We start from the raw sequence: 20007 nt of genomic DNA on the forward strand, positions 1-20007 counted from the left end.
TGTGCCCACCTATCCTTGGGAGGGATACAATCACCTCTAGATCTGCAAGCAAGTGAGGTGATCCTAGGAGCCCAAAGAAAGCACTAGACCTTTTTTTCCAACATGGACCACTCAAGGGGCTATGGACCCCATCTGTTTATCGATCAGAGTATGAGGCTGAGGCCTCACAGGGAGAAGGTACTGCAATGCTGACAGGGCCTCTGGGAGTGCTCAGGAACTTGGGGTAGGCTAGCGGGGGTCCTTTCCACAGCAACCATGCATTACCCAAGATGCCTCACCCGCACCATACACAAGCTGCCCCTCCCCACACTTCAGGTCTCTGCAGCCAACACAAACCTGTACATGTCAGTTTCATTTTGGTTTTTTGGTTTCAGTTGTTTTTTTTCACTCCCTCCCTTTTTCTGAAATTCTCTTCCTCCTGCGGTGTCAGAGAGGAAGGTGAAAAGAAACAGGCACAAAGCTTTATCCTCAGGATTTCTAAGGATGAATCCACCTTGAGGCTGTCCCACCTGGAAAGAATGCCAGGTTCTTGGCCTACTCCTGGGGCTGTGGTTAGGTCACCAGTTGTAAAGACAGTGTTGTTTCTTGGATCTGTCTTGGGTATGGGAGAGGGAACAAAAAGGTGTCTTAAAGCAGACCAGCAAGGGCTGGAACTGATGGGCTAACCTGAAAGGAGCATGGCCATCTCCAAATTTCCAAAGCACAAAAGACCTACAAGCACAAGTCTCTCATCTGTGGCCTCCTGAGATAGCCCAAAACACAATTTTGTTTTGTTTTGTTTTGTTTTCAAACCAGGTGTTATCCTATTTCTGATCCCTTTTGTGGGGTCTTGCAAATCTGAGAAATGTCCATGCCCAGGGCCCCTTGCAAGGGTCCTGTACATGTGTTAACAAAATGGCTACAATAACCAGATGCCTGCTGTGCAGACAAAATGGCAACAGTACCTAGACGGCTTGTGCCAAATGTCCTGAGTCATCATTTGGTCTAGGCAGTATCTCCTGCCCAAAGCAGGACCTCCTTTTCACATAGCCACAGGTGTTTTCCAAGAACATTGTTTACTCTTATCACAAGTCATAGCTCAGACTCTTATCCTTCACCCTTGACTCCTGCACGTCTGAGACCATCCTGGGTCTTCAACCTACATTTGGATCTTCTATTTTCAAAAAAAAAAAAAAGGACTGGGGGGTGGAGGTGTTAAAGAAACTGGTTCTTCTGTACCCAGAAAGGTGAGATAAAGGGAGGGTGGGGTGTCAATGGTTCCTTCACTGTTTCAAAAAAAAATGTTTTAAATGTCTTTGGGTATTAAGACGCTATCTTTAAGAAAAAGAGAGAGAAAGAAAGATATGGAAAAAGGAGAAGCTCAACATTTTTAACCCCACCTATGTCTTTGTTTGTTTTTTAGCCTCCCATTTGAAACGTGGTAATACTATAAATTCCATATCTTGTTTAGTTGAGGGTGGGGGAGTTAATGTCTCTTTTTTTCCTGTTATTTTGGTTTTTTATGGTTTGTATTTACTTTTACTTTATTTAAAAGAAAACAATTTTGTAATGTACAGAAATCCGAGCTATCTTTCTGGGTTTGTTTTGGGTTTTGTTTTTCCTTTTCTCTCTTCTGTGTCTGGAACTTTGCTTTTGTGTGTGTCACTGTGGGAGCTTTTCTTCTAATGCAGAGATGGTGTTTGACTCCAAATCTACATAGTCATGACCATATCTTTATATACTTTCCTCTCTTGTGATCAGAATTTAAAAGGGAACACAACTCCAAATAAAAAATAGCAGCCATACCAATATTACTTGCTAAGAAGGGAAAATTAGCCTTCTTGTTAACCCCAGGGAACTGGAATCATCTCATGTTTTACATTAACAATACTAGTGTTTCTGAGTTCACAGAGGACCTTGCAAGAAACTAGGGACCATACAGAGAGAAAGGGACTTTTCCTGTGTTATTTATTGGGTGCTGTTGGCAGGCAGGGGAAGTCAGTGTCAGGCCTTTAATCCTAGGACTTGGTAGAAGCAATCTAATCTCTGAATTAAAGGCCAGTCTGGTTTACAGAAAAAGTTCCAGGACAGCCAGGTTATGCAGAGAAACCCTGGAGAGAGAGAGAGAGAGAGAGAGAGAGAGAGAGAGAGAGAGAGAGAGAGCCTGAAAGCAGCTGCAAATTTAACTCAGGTAAAGTTTTCCAAGCCAGGTATTCTAGGCTAGAGAGAAGCACTATTCTAGTCTGGGGACAAGCCATTGGATTCTGAAAAGTACAGCCAGGCCTGGTGGTGTCCACCTATGATACAAAGAAACTTAGTCTAAGAAAGAAAATAAAAAGTAAAAAAAGATAACTTGGGATGTAGCTCAGCAGTAGAGTGCTGGCCTACTATGTGCAAGGAAGAAAAGAAAGAGAGTTATGAATGGGACTTAGTTGTCAGTGTTTGCCTGGAACGCACAATACGTACTAAGACTGGATCCTTAGCACCACATGAAATCTGGTATTGTGGTGCACACTTGGAATCCCTGCACTTGAGAGATAGATAGATGCAGGAGAATCGGGTATTCAAGGCTAGCCTGTGCTATGTGGGTCTCTGTGTCAAAAAAAAAAAAAAAGCAGATAAATAAAATAAAATTTTAGGGAAGCCATGGGGCTGATCGGAGAGGCAAGATCCATCTTCCAAATGGAGCCTGTGGTTGTTTTTCCTTTTAAATATGTGGTCCCCATCCCACCCCTGCATCCTTTCACTGGCCTCATTTAACCAGTGTTCCTCTCATTGTCTGACCTTTCTGTTTCCTCTCTCTCTCTCTATGCCCCACCTCTCTGTTTTCCTTTCCATCTCTCTCCTCCAGAATTGGGTCTCTCTCCCAAGCTGCCTGCTCCTTCTCTATCTATCCTGTGGTTTTCTGCATTCATTAGCTGCTGTGTGCATGCCCTCTGGGGAGTTTGTAAAGAATTAAGGAAAGCTTGACCATCGAGTCTGTGGCTAGAGGTTTAGAAGGAAAGAAAGAAAGAAAGAAAGAAAGAAAGAAAGAAAGAAAGAAAGAAAGAAAGAAAAAGAAAAGACTCTAACAGAGGTGGCTGACAAGTGGCCTTTCCATTTCTTAAGTGATATCCAGAAGCCACTGGGCAGGCCGTTTTCCTCTCTGCTGGCTCAGAGCAGAGGCCATTTGGAGTCACCAGTGTCCTGCATTCCCTGTGCAGAGATTTTTTTTTTAATTGTTGCATTCCTGTCCCTGACCACTGAGAAGGTAGGTACCCCAGCCCAGCTGTGCACTTGCTCCCTGGGTCTCAGCTCAGATAAGTGCAGCCACTCTGCTTGGTTTGAATCTCAGTCTCTCTGTCTGTCTGTCTCTCTCTGTCTCTGTCTCTCTCTGTCTCTCTCCTTCCCTCCCTCCACTTTGTTTTAAGTTGATTTTTTTTCTCCTTTCTCTCTTTCTTTCTTTAACTAACATTTCACTTACCCTTTTTCCAAGCTGAGCCATCCGAACTGTCCCTCAGGCTATGGTTTGGTTCCCTTCACTCTCCATCCCTAACCCTTGATGACTGCAGGCTCATCCTCTCTTCATTCTCTGCTTCTTCCTCTCCGTGTCTTGAGCCCCTCCCCAAGCTCCCCCCCTTGCTCCCCCTCATCCTCACTGTTGGCTGAACGCACTTACGTGTGGTCTAACACTCAATCTTCATGTCTCTTCCTGTACTGTGTGCTTGCAGTGGGGCTGATTTGATTGCTTCTGTCCGGAGTGGTTGCAGAACCCATAAACTTCATCCTTGCCAGCTTCTAGCTAGAAGCCTTGGTCACACATGTTCTAGTCCTCTGGGGCCCACCTAGACAGTAAGCAGTAGAAGAATGGGGTGTGAGAACCTTGAGGGTCAAGTTAAAAGTTAAGTCCCATTGCACCCTTAGGGGCTGACTACACCAGGCTGTATGAACTCTAGATTTACGCCAAGTCCTTTTATGGCAGTGGAGCTTGGAGGTACAAGCTTCAAGGTTCTGGGACAACATCAGGCATTACTACCACAGAGAGTCATAGCTCTGAGACTTAGATGTGGTGATAGAGACACTACAGAGGGTCTGGAGTGGGCCAGGGGCGGGTTCTAGACCCTAAGAACCTACTTGGCCAAGGGTGATTTTTGGAATGGTATAAAATCTTAGCTTACCTACCCCTAGAACAGCGGCTCCCAAACATTATATCACAGGAGACTTGTGATGGCCACTCCAGTGCTCAACTAGCTGCAAGGAAAATGGTAGTCAGAAGTGGGTCCTTAGGATACCACTATCCCTTCCTCCCATCAGCTTCCAGTCTTCCTGAAGTTTCAGTAGCCATTGTGAGGTTTTGATAACTCTCCATCTTCAGCTTTGGAAAGGGAAGGGTTAGCTACTTCTCCTGTGTTTATTCCAGGAAGGGTCAGGCCAACTCATTCCTCAGGACACTCTAGCTATCTTTAATGGTGTTTCCTGGGAGGGAGATGACAACGTTGTTCTTCACAGGGGGGATAAGGTCTGGGAGTCTGAAAGAGGGAGGAGCCTTAGCCTGAGGAGGATTTGGAGGCTCTGTCCTTCAAGATTTCCAGGATCTCAACTAGGGGAGACAGTGGGATAGAGGCAAGCAGGCAGCAGTCCTGGGGTTCAGAGGGGACACAAAGGCAGATCACTCCAGGTGTTTTCTTGCCTCTGTCCCTGGTCCCCCTGTGCTTCCACTGTCTCCTTTCTCCATCCTTGTTTACTGCTCTTGACCTTTACATTTTTCTTATTCAAGGGGGGAAAATGATGTCACTAGCAGAGCTGAGAAAATAACTTAGTGTATTAAGTGTCTGCTTAGCAAGCAAGAGGACCTGAGTGCAAGCCCAGAACCCACGTCAGAAAGCCAAAGATGGTGGCTTGTACTTCTAATCCTAGTTCTGGGTCGGCAAAGGCAGAAAGATGCCTGGGGCCTGATGGTCAGCCAGCCTAGCTTAATTGACTAACCCTGGGTCCTCAAAATAGCTCAGTGGGTAAAGGTGCTTGCTGTCAGGCCAAGTGGTCTCAGTTCAGTCCTAAAACTCACAAAGGCTCCTCAAGTTGTCCTCTCTCTCTCTCTCTCTCTCTCTCTCTCTCTCTCTCTCTCTCTCTCCACACACACACACACACACACACACACACGAATAACTAAATAAATAAATGTAATTTAAAATATATATATATATATATATATCTGCTACAAATACAATTTAAAAAGAATGGCTGGTCCCTGAAGAAAGACACCCAAGATTGATAACTGACCTCCACATGCATATTTGTATGTAATTGTATGTAAAACACATACAAATACATCTTTACATACACGGGAACACATACACAAAAGAGGGGGGGGAGGAAGGAAGGAAGAAAAAAGGAAGGAAGGAAGGAATTCCATAAGCCCTGAATTTCACTCAACCCCTAGGAAGGAGGCCCAGCCAAGCTGAGGCTGAGGTGCAACCTCTGACAGGATCATGGTGACTTTTCTTAGCAGCTTCTGGAGGGATGAGTGGCCTGGCCTCCCCCAAGGACTCCCTGACAGTCCCGTCTTCCTATCTTCTGCCATCCTGGGCTGCAGGGGGACTCTTTCCATCTGTCCCCAGGCCTTCATCCCCTGCTCTGATCCTTTTAGCCTGGGGGCCAACATACAGGATAATCCCTTTGTGGGCCAACCCAGCCAAGATTCTGCTCACCCCCATCTTATCAGTGGGGAAGCAGGGTCCCACCTAGCATGAGATTTAGCATAAGTTCTCACAACCAACTTAAATCCCCTCAAGGGGTTCTTCTTGAGCTTGGGTGAGGTCAGTAGGTTCAAAAGGAATCACAGGAAAGCGGAGTGAAGCTGAGACTTCAAGACTTAGGTAGGAAGGTAGGAGGAAGCCACCTATCTTGGCCTGGACCTCAATGGCTGGGGACAGAAGCATCTTAGGGGTATTCAGACATCCAATCCAGATCCTTTCTGTTCCTAATACTCTATCCCACCTCCAAGTCAAGGGAAGTCAAGATGGGTCTGTGTGGGACTGGGGATTATTAGCTCAGTTGCCAAGTTTGCCTAGCACGCAAGAAGCATTGGGTTATAAGCTAAAGAACTCATAAATCAGGCAGGATGGTTCATGTCTGTAATCCTGGTGCTCACGGAGATGGAGACAGGAAGAATAAAAGTCCATATCCGGCAAGAAGTGTCCATCCATGCTATGGTGGCATGACTTTTATGGGGGTAAGCGACCACCTTTTTAGTTTAAAAAAAAAAAACACTTAAAGCGTTCAAGGCCAACTTTGGCTATATAGTGAGTCCTAACTGAGCTACATGGAACCCTGTTCATGTGACAGGGAGGAAACTGGAACTGTGGCTCGCTGGTAGGGCAGCTTCCCTAGCACCCATGAGGTGCTGGGTTCTATCTGGAGTACTGCCGGGGAGGGTGGGAGGGGCTTCCTGTTTGTCTATGGCAAGGAGTATCAGGGGCTTGATCTTCCCCTCCCCCACCCATCCTGTTTCTTGCCTTAAACCAGGTCTCTAGCTCTATTCCAATCTAGTCCCAATCTCAGTATGCACTCCTTCACCACTGGCCTTGCTGCCTCCCCTGAGCAGGGTAGCCTTAAAGGAGGGGACCATGGTGATGCTGGGTTGTGAGTTACCATGCATTTGTTCCTAAGGCTCTCCTACTTGATATCTCTGTTTAGTTGACAAGCTGACCAGCCTGGGCATAGGATGCGTTTGAAGATCCTAAAGACATTATCATTCTCACTTGCCTCCTAGAAGGAGATTCAATGAGAGAACCCTGGTACAGACCAGGGACTGTAAGATGTTATTTGCCTGTTGGGGTTGGGGAGGAAGCTGAGGGTTCTTCTGGAGATGCCTTTTGAGAATCTTTATAACAACCAGCCTCAAGTTGGGCACAGTGTAATCTGGGCACGTAATGCAGACGCAGGAATTTTCTGGAGTTCAAGGTCATCTTTGGTTGCACAGAGAAGTTGAGGCCAGCCTTGGCTACATGAGACCCTGTCTGAATTTTTTTAATGGGGCCAGGGGTGTAGCTCAGTCAGTAGAGTTCTTGCCTAGCATGCATGCATGAAGCCCTGGGTTTGATCTGCAGCACTGCATAAAAACAGCTGTAATCGCAGCACTCGGATGGTGGAGGCAGAAGAATCAGAAGTTCAACTCGATCAAGAGTTCCGAGTTTCAGGCCAGCCTCAGCTACAAGAGACCTTGTCTAAAATAAAACAACGATCAGCCTCCAGTTTCCCTAGCCTAAGCTGATCAGGAAGTGAAGATTGCTTAGTGGGACAGGTGACTGACTACCAGATCATACCCACCCTGGTCACCTATGCCTGCCAGTGCTTTGGGAGAAAGACCAGCTCTCCTGAGAGAAGTCTTCATGGCTCGTTGACTCCCACAGTGTATTCACCAGCTATGGCTGGTGTTCATTGATTCCTTCAGCCAATCACAACCAATCACAAACCAGCTATACATTCCGTCAATGAGGCCTACTTCCTGGCTCTAGCTCTGGAGCCCTGAAGAGAGGTCTGGGCCCCTCATCCCCTCTGCCAGAAATATCCAAAGCCAGGCCAAAGAAATCATGTTTCCTTTCCAGTGATAGCAAGATAACCTGAACAAACTTAGCTTAGACCCCCTTCTGGTACCTGAAAGTCCCTCATTGGTCCTTAATGAAGCCAATTCTTCCTTCCTCAGCCAATAGCATTAAGGATTTAGTGACCTGTTTTAAATCCTAAAAACTGGGATTATGCCCAGCAATGGCGCCACAAGCCTGTAATCCCAACATTCAGGAGACCGAGGCAAGAGGATTCCAAGTTCAAGGCTATATAGTAAGATCGTGTCTAAAGACAAAACAGGTTGGGCAGGGTGATGTGCTTTTGTAATCTCGGCATTTAAGAGGTGACATCTGTAGAATCCTGAGTCCAAGGTCATCTTGAGCTGCATATTGAATTCTAGACTCCAGGCCAGCCTGTAGTACGGGAGAGCCTGTCAAGCAAAAGAAAAGAGCTGGGTGGCAGTGGGTGGGCAGTAGCCGTGGTGCCTGCTTTGAGTCTCAGCACTCAGGAAGCAGAGGCAGGTGGATCTCCAGTTCTAGGCCAGCCTGGTCTACAGAACAAATTCCAGGATAGCCAGGGCTAAACAGAGAAACCCTATAGGAAGAAGGAAGGAAGGAAGGAAGGAAGGAAGGAAGGAAGGAAGGAAGGAAGGAAGGAAGGAAAGGAAGAAAGAAAAAAAGAAAGGAAGAAAGAAAGAATATGCACTGGCAGGATTATGCAGGCCTTTAACCCCAGCCCTGGGAAGCAGAAGCAAACCATTCTCACACCTAGCTATTGCTACATAGTGAAACTCTGTCTCGAGCAAGCAAACCTGAGGTTACAAACAGCAGATCAGGCTGGGTAATGATTGTGGAAGTGTCAGGGACAAATCTATAAACCGAATAGTGACAAGAATAGTAAGTAGCATCTGCTCTTGCAAGGTTGGGTCCCAAAGTCAGGAGGGTCCTTCTGTGAAGGGGGGCGGGGTAGGGAGGCTGGGGAGCGGGGCACAACCGGAACTATTTACCCTGGAAGAGACACTGGGAAGCAAAAGCTAAACCCTCATGGTGCAGATGGGGAAACTGAGGCCTAGACTGGAGCTATTAACTTATCCAGGGCTCCGTGGTGCTGAGGTAGTAGCAGGTTCCATCCCTAGTTCCCAGCCAGGACCTCGAATGGTGTCAGGTTCCCTTTCTGGTCCTAACTCACTCTTGGAAAAGAAATAAATTAACAGTTCTATTCAGATGTCAGCCCAGGGCACTGGCTGACGCCCAAGGAGCCGGACATTTGCTGGTCCGCTAGCGGTGAACCGGCCTCGGGGGTGGTTGCGTTTCTCTCTCTCTCTCTCTGTCTCTCTTGCATTTTTGTGACTCTAATGATGAACTTATGCTGCCACGCTTTTCCCTTCTCTTACACAACTTACCTACTAAAGGAGGAAGTGCCACTTTATTGGTAAGTGGACGTTAACCAAGAGGGACTTAAAAAAAAAAAATCAGAACGTTAAAAATAAAAAAAAAAAAGAGAAAGAAAAGAAATGAAAAAAAAAAACAGAAAAAGAAAAGAGATAAACAGAAAGACAGTCGGTCAGCTACTGAACATCCCTGAGCTCTCGGCAGGGTCGCCAAAACAAAGCCAAATATTAACAGAAAGAAAATAATAATAATAATAAAGTCAGGTTTCCCCAGCAGATCATTTTGATTTGGGTATATAATGATATTTGTGGTATTTTTGTTTCCGTTATTATTATTATTTTTATTTCAGTTTTCTTTTTTATTTCTGTTTTTGACTCCTTTTCTTCGGTTGAATTTTTGAGTTCAGTTATCTTGCCCCCTCCCCCATCTGTGTGCCGTGTGACAACTCCCACCCCATGCCCTTTACCCTGGTGGGGGGAGCCTGGCCCTGGTGGGCTGGCCCTGGCTTGACCTACCAGTGTCGTACCTCTCTCTTCTCTCTACTGGGGGGAAATCGTCTGCCCCCCCCCCATGCGGGGACAATGCCAATCCCTCTGGTGCCCCATCCTGGAGCTCCCCCTCCCCCGCAGCCTCCATCCCCACCGCTCCGTCCCTCTTGTGTTGTGCATGCCAACAACCTTGCATGGTCTGCTATGTTAAGGCCAGAAGGTGAACACTCAGGAGAGGTAGAGGCAGGGCAGGCGCGGGAACCGTGTGTGCGATGCTCCGGGGCTGCAGCCCGCGGCCTAGGTCCGGTGAAAGCCCTCTCTCCTTTTCTCCCCCCCCCCACCCCACTGCCCTCTCACGTCCCCCTTCCCGCCCCCTCGATCCCTCTCTTTTTCTCTCCAACCTCTCCATCCCGCTTGCACCCTCCCCGCCCCTCTTCTGCTTCTCCCCCGCCCTCCGGCGTCCATCGATGCATCCTCAACCCTCTTTGCTCCGGTCCTCTCTGCATCCCTCCCGGCCTCTCTCGCCCCCTCTCCGCCCCTCCGTGCCCTTCTCTGCATCTCTCCCCGTCAGAAGCCCAGCTCGCCCCGGGCCTGCGACAAGGCGGCCGCCGCGCCCACCCCGCCCGCTCGTGGGAAGGACAGCCAGAGCCCCCGGTCCGCGCCGTCATCGCAGGGCCGCGGGGGCCGCCCGGCAGGAGGGACAGCCAGGCGCCGGCGCCGGCGGAGGAGGAGGAGGCGATCCCGGTCCTCGGCCAACACGCCCCGCCGCAGGGGCCGCCGGCGTGCAAAACCCGCTCCGCCTCGGGGCTCCTCGCGCTCGCTCAGCGGGGCACACTCCAGCAGCGACTCCGGCGGCGGCGCCCCGGGCCCTGGGCCTGAGCCGGGCTCCGAGCGAGGCCACGGCGGACACGGGAAACGGTGAGCCGACCTCCTGCCTACACTGCACAGGAGTACCCCTTCACTAGTCACCCTCAAACATTGACCTTCTTGGTCACCCCACATACGGCCCCTCGCTGATCACTCCAACTGGGGTTACCCTATCAACATTCCATGGGCAGCCCGTCACTCCATCACTTCCGACGGAGTTCCCCCTCCCTTGCTAATAATCCCACATAGAATCCCCAATTTGTCCTTTGACGCCTCGTTTTTGTTTTTGTTTTGTTGGTTTTTTTTCGAGACAGGGTTTCTCTGTGTAGCCCTGGCTGTCCTGGAACTCACTCTGTAGACCAGGCTGGTCTGGAACTCAGAAATCCGCCTGCCTCTGCCTACCAAGTGCTGGGATTAAAGGCATGCGCTACCACTTTTTTTTTAAAGATTTATTTTATGTATGTATTTATTTTATGTGAGTATACTGTAGCTACTTTCAGACACACCAGAAGAGGGCATCAGATCCCGTTACAGATGGTTGTGAGCCACCATGTGGTTGCTGGGAATTGAACTCAGGACCTTTGGAAAACCAGTCAGTGCTCTTAACCGCTGAGCCATCTCTCCAGCCCACACACGTTAAGACACTCTTTTTTTGTTTTGCTTATTTTTGTTTTGTTTGTTTTTCGAGGCAGGGTTTCCTCTGTGTAGCCCTGGCTGTCCTGGAACTCACTCTGTAAACCAGGCTGGCTTCGAACTCAGAAATCTGCCTGCCTTTGCCTCCCAAGTGCTGGGATTAAAGGCATGCACCACCACTGCCCGACGACCTCTGGGGTGGGTTCATGGATCTCTACTGCGTCCCACGCAACCTATGTCTCTCATGGCCCGCAGTCCACTCCACCGAACCCTGCCCCGCACTCCCTCTTCTAGGACAAAGGAGCGACCCCCGCGTGCACGGCCCGCAAGCACCTCGCCATCCCCAGGCGCGCACGGCAGACGAGGCGGCCCCGAAGGGAACAGCTCATCGCGCAGCCCGGGTCCCCATCCGGGGTCCTGGAGCTCCAGCCGCTCGCCCTCCAAATCCCGCTCGCGCTCCCCAGACAAAAGGACCCGCAGCCCCAGCCTCTCACCATCGCCCAAGAAACCTCTTGGCCGGTAAGTAGTGTCGGTGGGAGGGGGCGGATGGCAAAGAACCCAGACTGAGGGCCCAGATGGCGGGAATTCCTCACCTTGATCGGTCCCACAGGGACAAGGACAGCGAAGGCCGTGCGAGGCACGCCGAGGCTGAGGCCACCCGCACCCGGCGTCGCTCCCGCAGCTACTCGCCAATCCGAAAGCGGCGCCGGGACTCGCCCAGTTTCATGGAGCCGAGACGCATCACCAGGTACAAAGGGGAGAGAAGAGACTAGAGCTACGGACTCTAATTGGTAGCCAGGGATGTCAGGGAGTCAAGGTTCACAGGCCTGAGGGCCTTTTAGAATGATCTGATCCTGATACTGAGGAGGAGGGTTTTATCAAGGGAGGAGGGAGGAAGAACTAAAGGAGAGATGGGTTGGGCCAAGAGAAACTACTGGACCCAGGGGTCATCTAAGAGTTGGGGAGAGACGAGGGTGCCAGAGCATCAGAGGCAGAAGTGACAACCTTGGGAGGGAAGAGGCGCCATGGATCGGAGCTGGTCTGTACGTGGGTCGGAGTGGCCAGCCACTGGTCTGGAGTTCAGCTCTGGAAGATTGCATTCGTCCATCTGGAGCTCCTCCTTCCCTCCCCGTGTCTATCACACCCTCAATGATACGAACTTTTCTCCTTCATCTTAAGGAACCTCCTGCTGTGTGGCCTGTGGCCAGCCTGGGGGCCGTGTGGACCGGGCTCCACAGGCAGCCCAAGTGATATTCATGTGAGCTAGTCTGGTGGTGGTCCGCTTTCCATCTGCGTCTCCTTTTCTCACTAACCTCCCAACACCCTGGGGAATTGGCGGAGGAGGCAGAGCACACTTAGTGTCTGGAGCAACTGTCTGAGGAACACCCCCTCCCCCCCATGCAGAATGAGGCGTGTGGCTGAGGTGACAGAGGACTAGAGGGGTCTGGGTCTGCAGATGAAATCACCCAAAAGCTGGGACTGGTGGCTCAGGCCTCTCATCCCGTCTAAGAGGTAGAATTGGGGTGGGGGGGATTCAAAGCAAGCCTGAGAAACCATGCAAGACCTTGGCTCAAAAGAAAAAGATTGGTAAAATGTTTGCCTAGAATCCCCCAATGAGGGGCTGGGGGCGTGGCTCAGTGGTAGAGCCCCTGCCTAGAATACCCCAATGAGGGGCTGGGGGCGTGGCTCAGTGGTAGAGCCCCTGCCTAGAATACCCCAATGAGGGACTGGGGGCGTGGCTCAGTGGTAGAGCCCCTGCCTAGAATCCCCCAGTGAGGGGCTGGGGGCGTGGCTCAGTGGTAGAGCCCCTGCCTAGACTCCCCAGGAAGGGGCTGGGGGCGTGGCTCAATGGTAGAGCTCCTGCCTAGAATCCCCCAGTGAGGGGCTGGGGGCGTGGCTCAATGGTAGAGCTCCTGCCTAGTATGTGTGAGGCCCTAGATTCAATCCCTAGTGCCAACAAATCGAAAATTACCCTAGCCCAGGATTACACCAGTATGACTAGATTGCCATTGGCAGGGTTCTGAGCCCAACTTTGCCCTGCCTTCCTGAGGCAGGGGAGACTGAATGTACCCTCTCTGGCCCTCAGTGACCAGATGTGTCTAATTAGCTGAAATCTGTAAGAATCCTTTTTAACTCCAAGACACTCTTCTCAGATTAAGTCTCCTTAGTCCAGTGGTTCTCAACCTTCCTGATGCTGCATCTCTCCCCACCATAAAAATTATTTTCATTGCCATTCCGTAACGATTTTGCTACTGTTATGAATCAATGTAAATATCTGATATGAGGTCCCAAAGGGGTCAAGCCCCACAGTGCTCAAGAACCACCACCATTAATCCTCCATAGTCTGAGTCTCCAAGAAAGCAATACGGCTGCCTCCTTTACTCAGAGCTAGAGATAGCATCCCAGATACACTCAGTTCTACACCGAGGGTCCTAAGATGGCCAGAATTTCACATTTCCCAGCTGGGCACCCACCTCAGCCCCTCTGTCCCAGGCTGCCTCCTCCTCCTACTAATGCAGAACTGGTTTTCTTCCTCAGAATTAACCCTTGTATCGGGCATTAGAGCCCTCTTAACCACTTTCTTTTCTTTTCTCTGGATCGTAGCCTCCTACCTTCAAACTAACTCTGGGCCAGCGGGAGGTAGCTGAGTGAAGGGTTGGGATGGAGGTGGGAGGTGGGGACAAGCTGGAACAGAGACAGCAGTGGCCAGAGATCTCCTCCTTATTCCCTTTGAGTGACCATAAAAGTCTAAATCTTGTCAGCCTGGTCTGCTGAGTTCCAAGACAGCCAGGGCTACACAGAGAAACCTTGTCTGGAAAAAAAATATATATATATCCAGGCACTAGTGGCACAGGCCTTTAATCGCAGCACTTGGTAGGCAGAGGCAGATAGATCTCCAAAGTTCAAAGCCAGCCTGGTCTACAAAGTGAGTTCCAGGACAGCCAAGGCTACACAGAGAAACGCTATCTTTAAAAAAAAAAAAAAAAAAAAAAAAAAAAAACAGACAATGCCGGGCAGTGGTGGCACACGCACGCCTTTGATCCCAGCACTTGGGAGGCAGAAGCAGGCAGATTTCTGAGTTCGAGACCAGCCTGGTCTACAGAGTGAGTTCCAAGACAGCCAGGACTACACAGAGAAACCCTGTCTTGAAAAACAAACAAACAAACAAAAACAAAACAAACAAAAAAAAAACACAGACAAACATACAAACAAAGCAAAAAACAAAAAACTAGCTATTCTATTCCGAGAAGGGATGGAGGAGGCAGAGAAACAGGACTTGGCCATATTCACTAATACTTGACTGCAAAGAAGCCATCATTGAGTTTATTGCTGAGTCGTCCCTGTTCACTCAAAGGTCTATGGATGTGCCTCTGTTACGAGAACACTTGTAGGACATGCATAGAACCCAGTGTGCCACAAACCTTCTGTCACGGAGTCTTCATGCACAGACTGATGACAAAAACCTGCAGTCCCAGCACTCAGAAAGTTAAAGGCAGAAGGGTCAGAAGTTCAAGGACGTCCTCTGCTACGCAGTAGGCTGGAGGCGGGTCTGGGCTACATGAAACTCTGTCTCAATAAAGAAATTCGTTTCATTGGTGCTGGGCATAATGGACGCGTCTGTGACCTCAGAACTCAGAACCTGGGGCAACTGAACATTACAGGCTAGTCTGAGCTTCATAGTGATGCTGTCTAAAATAAAGCAAGAAAAGAAGGAAGGAAAGAAGAAAAGGGGGGCGGGGGGAGTCCGGTGGCACATGCTTGTGATTATAGCACTCAGGAGATAGAGAATCAGAGTTCAGGACCAGCCTTGGCTACACAGTGAGTCTGAAGTCAGCATGAAGTATAGCAAACCCTTCCTTAGAAAATAAAAATAAAATAAAATTTGGGGTTAGAGAGATGACTCCAAGGTTAAGAGCATTTACTGCCCTTCCAGAGGACCCGAGTTCAAGCCCCAGGACACACATGGAAGTTCCAGCTCCTGGGCATCCAACAACCTCCAGCCTCCATGCCCCCTGCACATGCGCACATACCAACCCCCTCCCCCCACACACACACCCACACAGACCCATAATCAAACATATAAAAAAAAATCTAAAGGAACAGAAACTTTCATTCATGAAGTTCAGGGTGTACCTGAGCGGAACTAGAACATCCTCGTTTTTTGTGAGGCACTTTCCTCTCTCCCTAGCATAATAAACAGGAGAAACGGAAACACACAGACCCAATAAACTTCATTATTCAGAAAACATTTCTTAACCCACACTCCGATCAATAAAGAACTTGTGCTTTTTGCCTTGCAGGCAAACAAGGAAAAACAAAACAATCAATATGAATTTGGCAAAGGACACAGAAGTTTGGAATTGGGGTTGTCCCTGAGGCCAAGACTCAGGGGAAACTTAGGCAGGAAGCCCTGGCCACTGCTGGATGGGGACTGAGGTCCGAGTGAGGGCCACGGATGGGCAGAGTTTGGGGCTCTGGGTGGGCTAGGATCTATTTTCTCTCTCTTACAGTGCCCGAAAGCGTCCCATCCCCTACTACCGGCCCAGCCCCTCCTCTTCCTCCAGCTGCTTGAGCACCGACTACTCAAGCCGGAGCCACAGCAGGAGCCCAAGCCCTGGCCACAGCCATGGAAGCTACAGCAGCCGCAGTCACGGGACTCGCAGCCGCTCCTGCAGTGCCTCCAGGAGCCGCAGTCCCAGCTACCACAGCCGGAGCAGCTCAGAGAGTGGAGGCTTCTAAGCCCAGACGGACCCATCTAGGGTTGGAAGGCCCTGCAACAAGGAGAGGCTGGGGCCCTGAGACCTGGGAAAGAGGGGTCTTGTATCCCCATACTGCTACAGAGCTCCCGGGGTGGGGGTGGGGCAGCACGTGGGCAAGTGGGACTAGAGAAGAGCTTCCTCTAGGGCGGGTGACCCACCGACGAGGAGGAATCGAATTGTCCTCTCCCGGAAGTGTGCCCATCCCCACGCCCTGCCCACCCGCCATGCCCAGGGAACAAAGAGCCTTTGCGAACACAGGGATCAGATCACCATGCCCCCTCTTCTGCTTAAGGCCAGCTTACCAGCCTGGGGCCCATCGCCTGTGTATGGCACAAGCGTCCACCGTTGGCTGTCACCTCACCTGAGCTCAGTGGACCCCCTGCACAGCTTGGAAGGTGCCAAGCCTGGGACCTTCCCCTCCTCTTTAACTCCCACGGGGTGGATCTGAAAATGGCAAAGCCAGCCAGATCTAAGCGAGAAGGAAGGACCACCTAACTCTTGGTGTATTGCCAGGCAGAATGAGAAGTTCACACTTGGCCCCATCTCTCTCCCTTGCCCCCACACCAAGGCCACACCCTCCAGGCCTTCATCAGCACAAGAGGTGGCATATACCACACCTGTATCTAACCCTGAAGTCAAAGGTAGGAAGTTCAGGGGCTGAGGACGGAACTCAGTCAGTAGAGTGCTTGGCTAGCGTGCATGAAGTCCTGGGTTCCATCCCAAACAAAGCATAAAACCGAGCATGCTACTGCATGCCTGGAATCCCAGCACTCTGGAGGTAGAGGCAGGAGGACCGGAAGTTCAAGGTCATCTTAGGCTACATAGTGAGTTCGAATCCAATCTGGGGTACAGGAGAACCTGTCTTAAAAGTGAGAGACTGGGAATTCAGGTCGGATAAGAAAGGACGCGGGTAGAAAGCAGCGGCATTTTTTTGTTATCGTGGACCCAAACAATGCAGTCAGATGACCGAACAGGTGAAGGGCTACTGGGAAGACAGGTACCGGCTGCTGCCATCTGGGTTATGGGCCAAATGATAGCTCACTGTCACAAGTTAACTAACACGCGGTGCACTTCGGAGCCTGCCCAAGGGAGGCCTCCTTACCAGGCTTTGATGGGGCAGGTTTGGTCAAGGCTTTCAGAACTGGGGTGGTATGTTCCAGCCAAAGCCCTCAGCCTGGAACAGGATGAGGATGAGGTGGTCCCCCCTCCAGCCCTCTTCTGTGGCACCCACCCCCCTGCTGGGGCCCTCAGGGATCTCAAAGTCTTCCTTGGCCCAATAGGGCAGATGCCCTGGGCTCTGGTGGGGGGAGGAGTCTGGGGTCTGATCCGGGTTCCCACCTTCTCTGTTTCCCCCTCCCTCTTTCTCCGCAGTGCGGGAAAACATTCGGACTGTAATAAATACACTAGGTGCCCGGGTGACAGGCTGCGACTGGGTCTCTGTGACTGCGACCAGCAGGGAGTAGGGAGGACCAGGGTCTCTCCCTGTAAGGACTGAGTAGGGCTCTCATTCTTCCTGAGGCTCCCAGTAGGAAGAGGTGGGTGGCATCAAGGAACCAGGTCCCATCATGTCTGGCCACCTACCTCTGAGCAAGAGTATAGCCTTCTGAAGTTCTAGTGGGAAGAAAAATGGAGTCAAGAAAATGTCCTTCCAACCTGGAGGGTTTGTGGGCTGTTTGTTAAAATTGTTATGTGTGATACTGGGCAGTGGTGACACACACCTTTAACCCCGGCACTCCGGTGGCAGAGGCAGGCAGATCTTTGTGAGTTCAAAGCCAGATTGATCTACAGAGCAAATTCCAGAACAGCTAAGGCTGCACAGAGAAACCCTGTCTCTCTCTCTCTCTCTCTCTCTCTCTCTCTCTCTCTCTCTCTCTCTCTCTCTCTCACACACACACACACACACACACACACACACACTATTGTATGTACCTGTGCAAGATGTGTGGGGATGCATGTGCAACCGCATGTGTGTGGAGTCAGCTCTCTCCTTCCACATTTATGTGAGATCCAACTCTGGCCACCAGGTTTGTGAGGCAAGTACCTTTACCAGCTGTGTCATTTTGTGGTGTGCAGTGGGGGATAGTGTGTGTGTGTGTGTGTGTGTGTGTGTGTGTGTGTGTGTGTGTGTGTGGTATGTATGTACAGTGTATGGCCATGTTTTTTTATTTGAGACAGGGTCTCACTATGTAACTCTGACTAGCCTAGTAGACCAGGCTAGATTAGAACTCTCTGTAATAATTCTCCTGCCTCAGTCTCCTGATTACTGGGATTTCAGTCACCGGTCACCGTGTCCTCGATGAGCTTTGTCCTGTTCCTCTTCCTCCTGTCTACTCTCCTTTTTGTCCCAAAGTGATGGGTTTTAACCTGTGTGTGTGTATTGTGTGTGTGTACTGTGTGTGTGTGTGTGATATGTAGTGTGTACATACATTGTATGGCCATGCTTGTGTGTGTGTGTGTGTGTGTGTATAGGACAAAGACCAGCATTAAATGTCTTTCCTCTATTTAAGCTTTTCCACCCTAATCTGAATCAGAGTCTCTCACCAATTAGCTGGACTAAATGACCATGGAGTTCCTAGGCTCCTCCTGTCTCTGCTTTACACACACACCTCTAACCCCAGCACTACGGTTATGTCTGCCACCATACGTGGCTTTAACGTGGGTGCTGGAGATCCGAACTCAGGTCCTCATGCTTGCCCGGCAGGCACTTAACCAACAGAGACGACTCCCCCCAGACTGTAACCTGGTGTCAAGCATTTCCTGGAACTGTGGTGGAAGTAAGGAGCCAGTCTCTCAGCAGAGCAGGCCCCGTGCACACTCTCTGAAGGGACACAAGGCCCTCTCATGAGCCCTGGTCCAGATGGGCATGGTGCTGCAGACCTCTGATGCCAGCTTTCTCAAGGCAAAGACAGGAGGTGTTGGAGGCCAGTTTGGGGTTTACATAGCAAGGCTATCTTTTAACATGAGTTACAGCTGGGTGATGGTGGCATGTACCTTTAATCCCAGCACTTAAGTGGAAGAAGCAAGCAGATCTCTGCGAGTTCGAGGCCAACCTGGTGTATATAGGGAGTTCCAGGACAGCCAGGGCTATACAGAGAGGCTCTGTCTCAAAACAAAATATCTCTCTCTCTCTCTCTCTCTCTCTCTCTCTCACACACACACACACACACACACACACACACACACAGCTTCTCTATTTTCCTTTTCTCTCATTCATTCCTTTTTTTTTTTTTGAGTGGGGAATGTTTAGGCTGCATGTATACATGTGGACCACATGCCTTGTGCCCATGGAGGTGGGATCCCCTGAAACTGGAGTTATGGTGGGTGTGAGCCACCACATGGGTGCTAGGAATTAAACCTCAGGCCTCTGTAAAAGCTAACCACTGAGCCATCTCCCCAACCCCTACTTTGTTTTTACACTTCACTTGCCTGTGTGGGACATGCTACAGTGTACATGTGGAGGCCAGAGAGGGACTCTGTGGAGTTAGTTCTCTCCTCCCTCTCCTACATGGGTTCCCAGCATCAAACTTGGTTACCAAGCTCATTTTGCCAAGTGCCTTTAGCTACTGAGGCATCTCAGTCTACCATTACGTTTTTAAAAGCGCAGAGACCTTTTATCCTGTCCGAGTCTCAGGCCAAACAGCCACAGGGAAAAGAAAATGCCTCCCCAAGACTGTACAATGTTATTTCCAAAATGCACCCTCGGCTATTCATCCATTCGTTGATTCCCTAAACTCCCCCACTCCACCCCCATAGGGTTTCTCTGTGTAGCCCTGGCTATCCTGGAACTCTATAGTCTAGGCTGGCCTCAAACTCGCAGAGATCTGTCTGCCTCTACCTCCGGAGTGCTGGGGTTAAAGGCGTGCGCCGTCCCTGCCGTAGTTACCTTTGAAATGTTTATCGAATGCGTAAACGAAAGGCAAAAACAAAACAAAAACAAAATAAACCACCCCCTCCCCACCCCCTCCCCACCCCCTCCCCACCCCCTCCCCACCCCCTCCCCCACCCCCTCCCCACCCCCCAGCAATTCCAGAAACCCTGACTCAATGATAAGGTTGTTGGCAGTGAGCAGGCACTAGAGGGAGACAGAGAGTCGTGGAAAGATGGTTTAAGGGCTACCTCCCCGCGGGAGGCTCCCACCCCTCTGAGCCTCCTTGGTTATTTGCAAGATAAAAAACAAAAACAAAAAAAACCTCGCGCCCAGTGCCTCGGGGACTCAGGCTCAGCTTGTCCTCTGCTCTATTCCTTGCGGGACCAAGAACTTGACCGGGATCACCGCTAGAAAACAGGAAATATGGATCCCTGCCCCCGTTGCCTGGAGAATGGGCGGGGTCATCCTTCCCCAGG

The 20007-nt window shown here is 50.2% G+C and overlaps 1 protein-coding gene across 3 annotated transcripts in view; it reads left to right on the forward strand.

The window, feature by feature from the left end:
- Positions 1 to 17080, forward strand: part of Srrm3 (serine/arginine repetitive matrix 3) — a 69137-nt gene extending 52057 nt beyond the window's left edge. For 2 of the 3 annotated variants that reach the window (XM_076923193.1, XM_076923194.1), the window contains 4 exons: positions 9975 to 10321; positions 11198 to 11422; positions 11514 to 11651; positions 15415 to 17080. In XM_076923193.1, coding sequence (XP_076779308.1) covers positions 9975 to 10321; positions 11198 to 11422; positions 11514 to 11651; positions 15415 to 15643 — 939 coding nt within the window. In that variant the 3' untranslated portion in view covers positions 15644 to 17080. Of the gene's footprint in view, positions 1 to 9974; positions 10322 to 11197; positions 11423 to 11513; positions 11652 to 12082; positions 12162 to 15414 lie in introns of all 3 variants that reach the window. The other variant, XM_076923195.1, reaches the window with a different exon arrangement.
- The last annotated feature ends 2927 nt before the right edge of the window (positions 17081 to 20007 follow it).

This window comes from Arvicanthis niloticus, chromosome 24 (assembly GCF_011762505.2).
Source record: "Arvicanthis niloticus isolate mArvNil1 chromosome 24, mArvNil1.pat.X, whole genome shotgun sequence".
Taxonomy (NCBI): Eukaryota; Metazoa; Chordata; class Mammalia; order Rodentia; family Muridae; genus Arvicanthis; species Arvicanthis niloticus.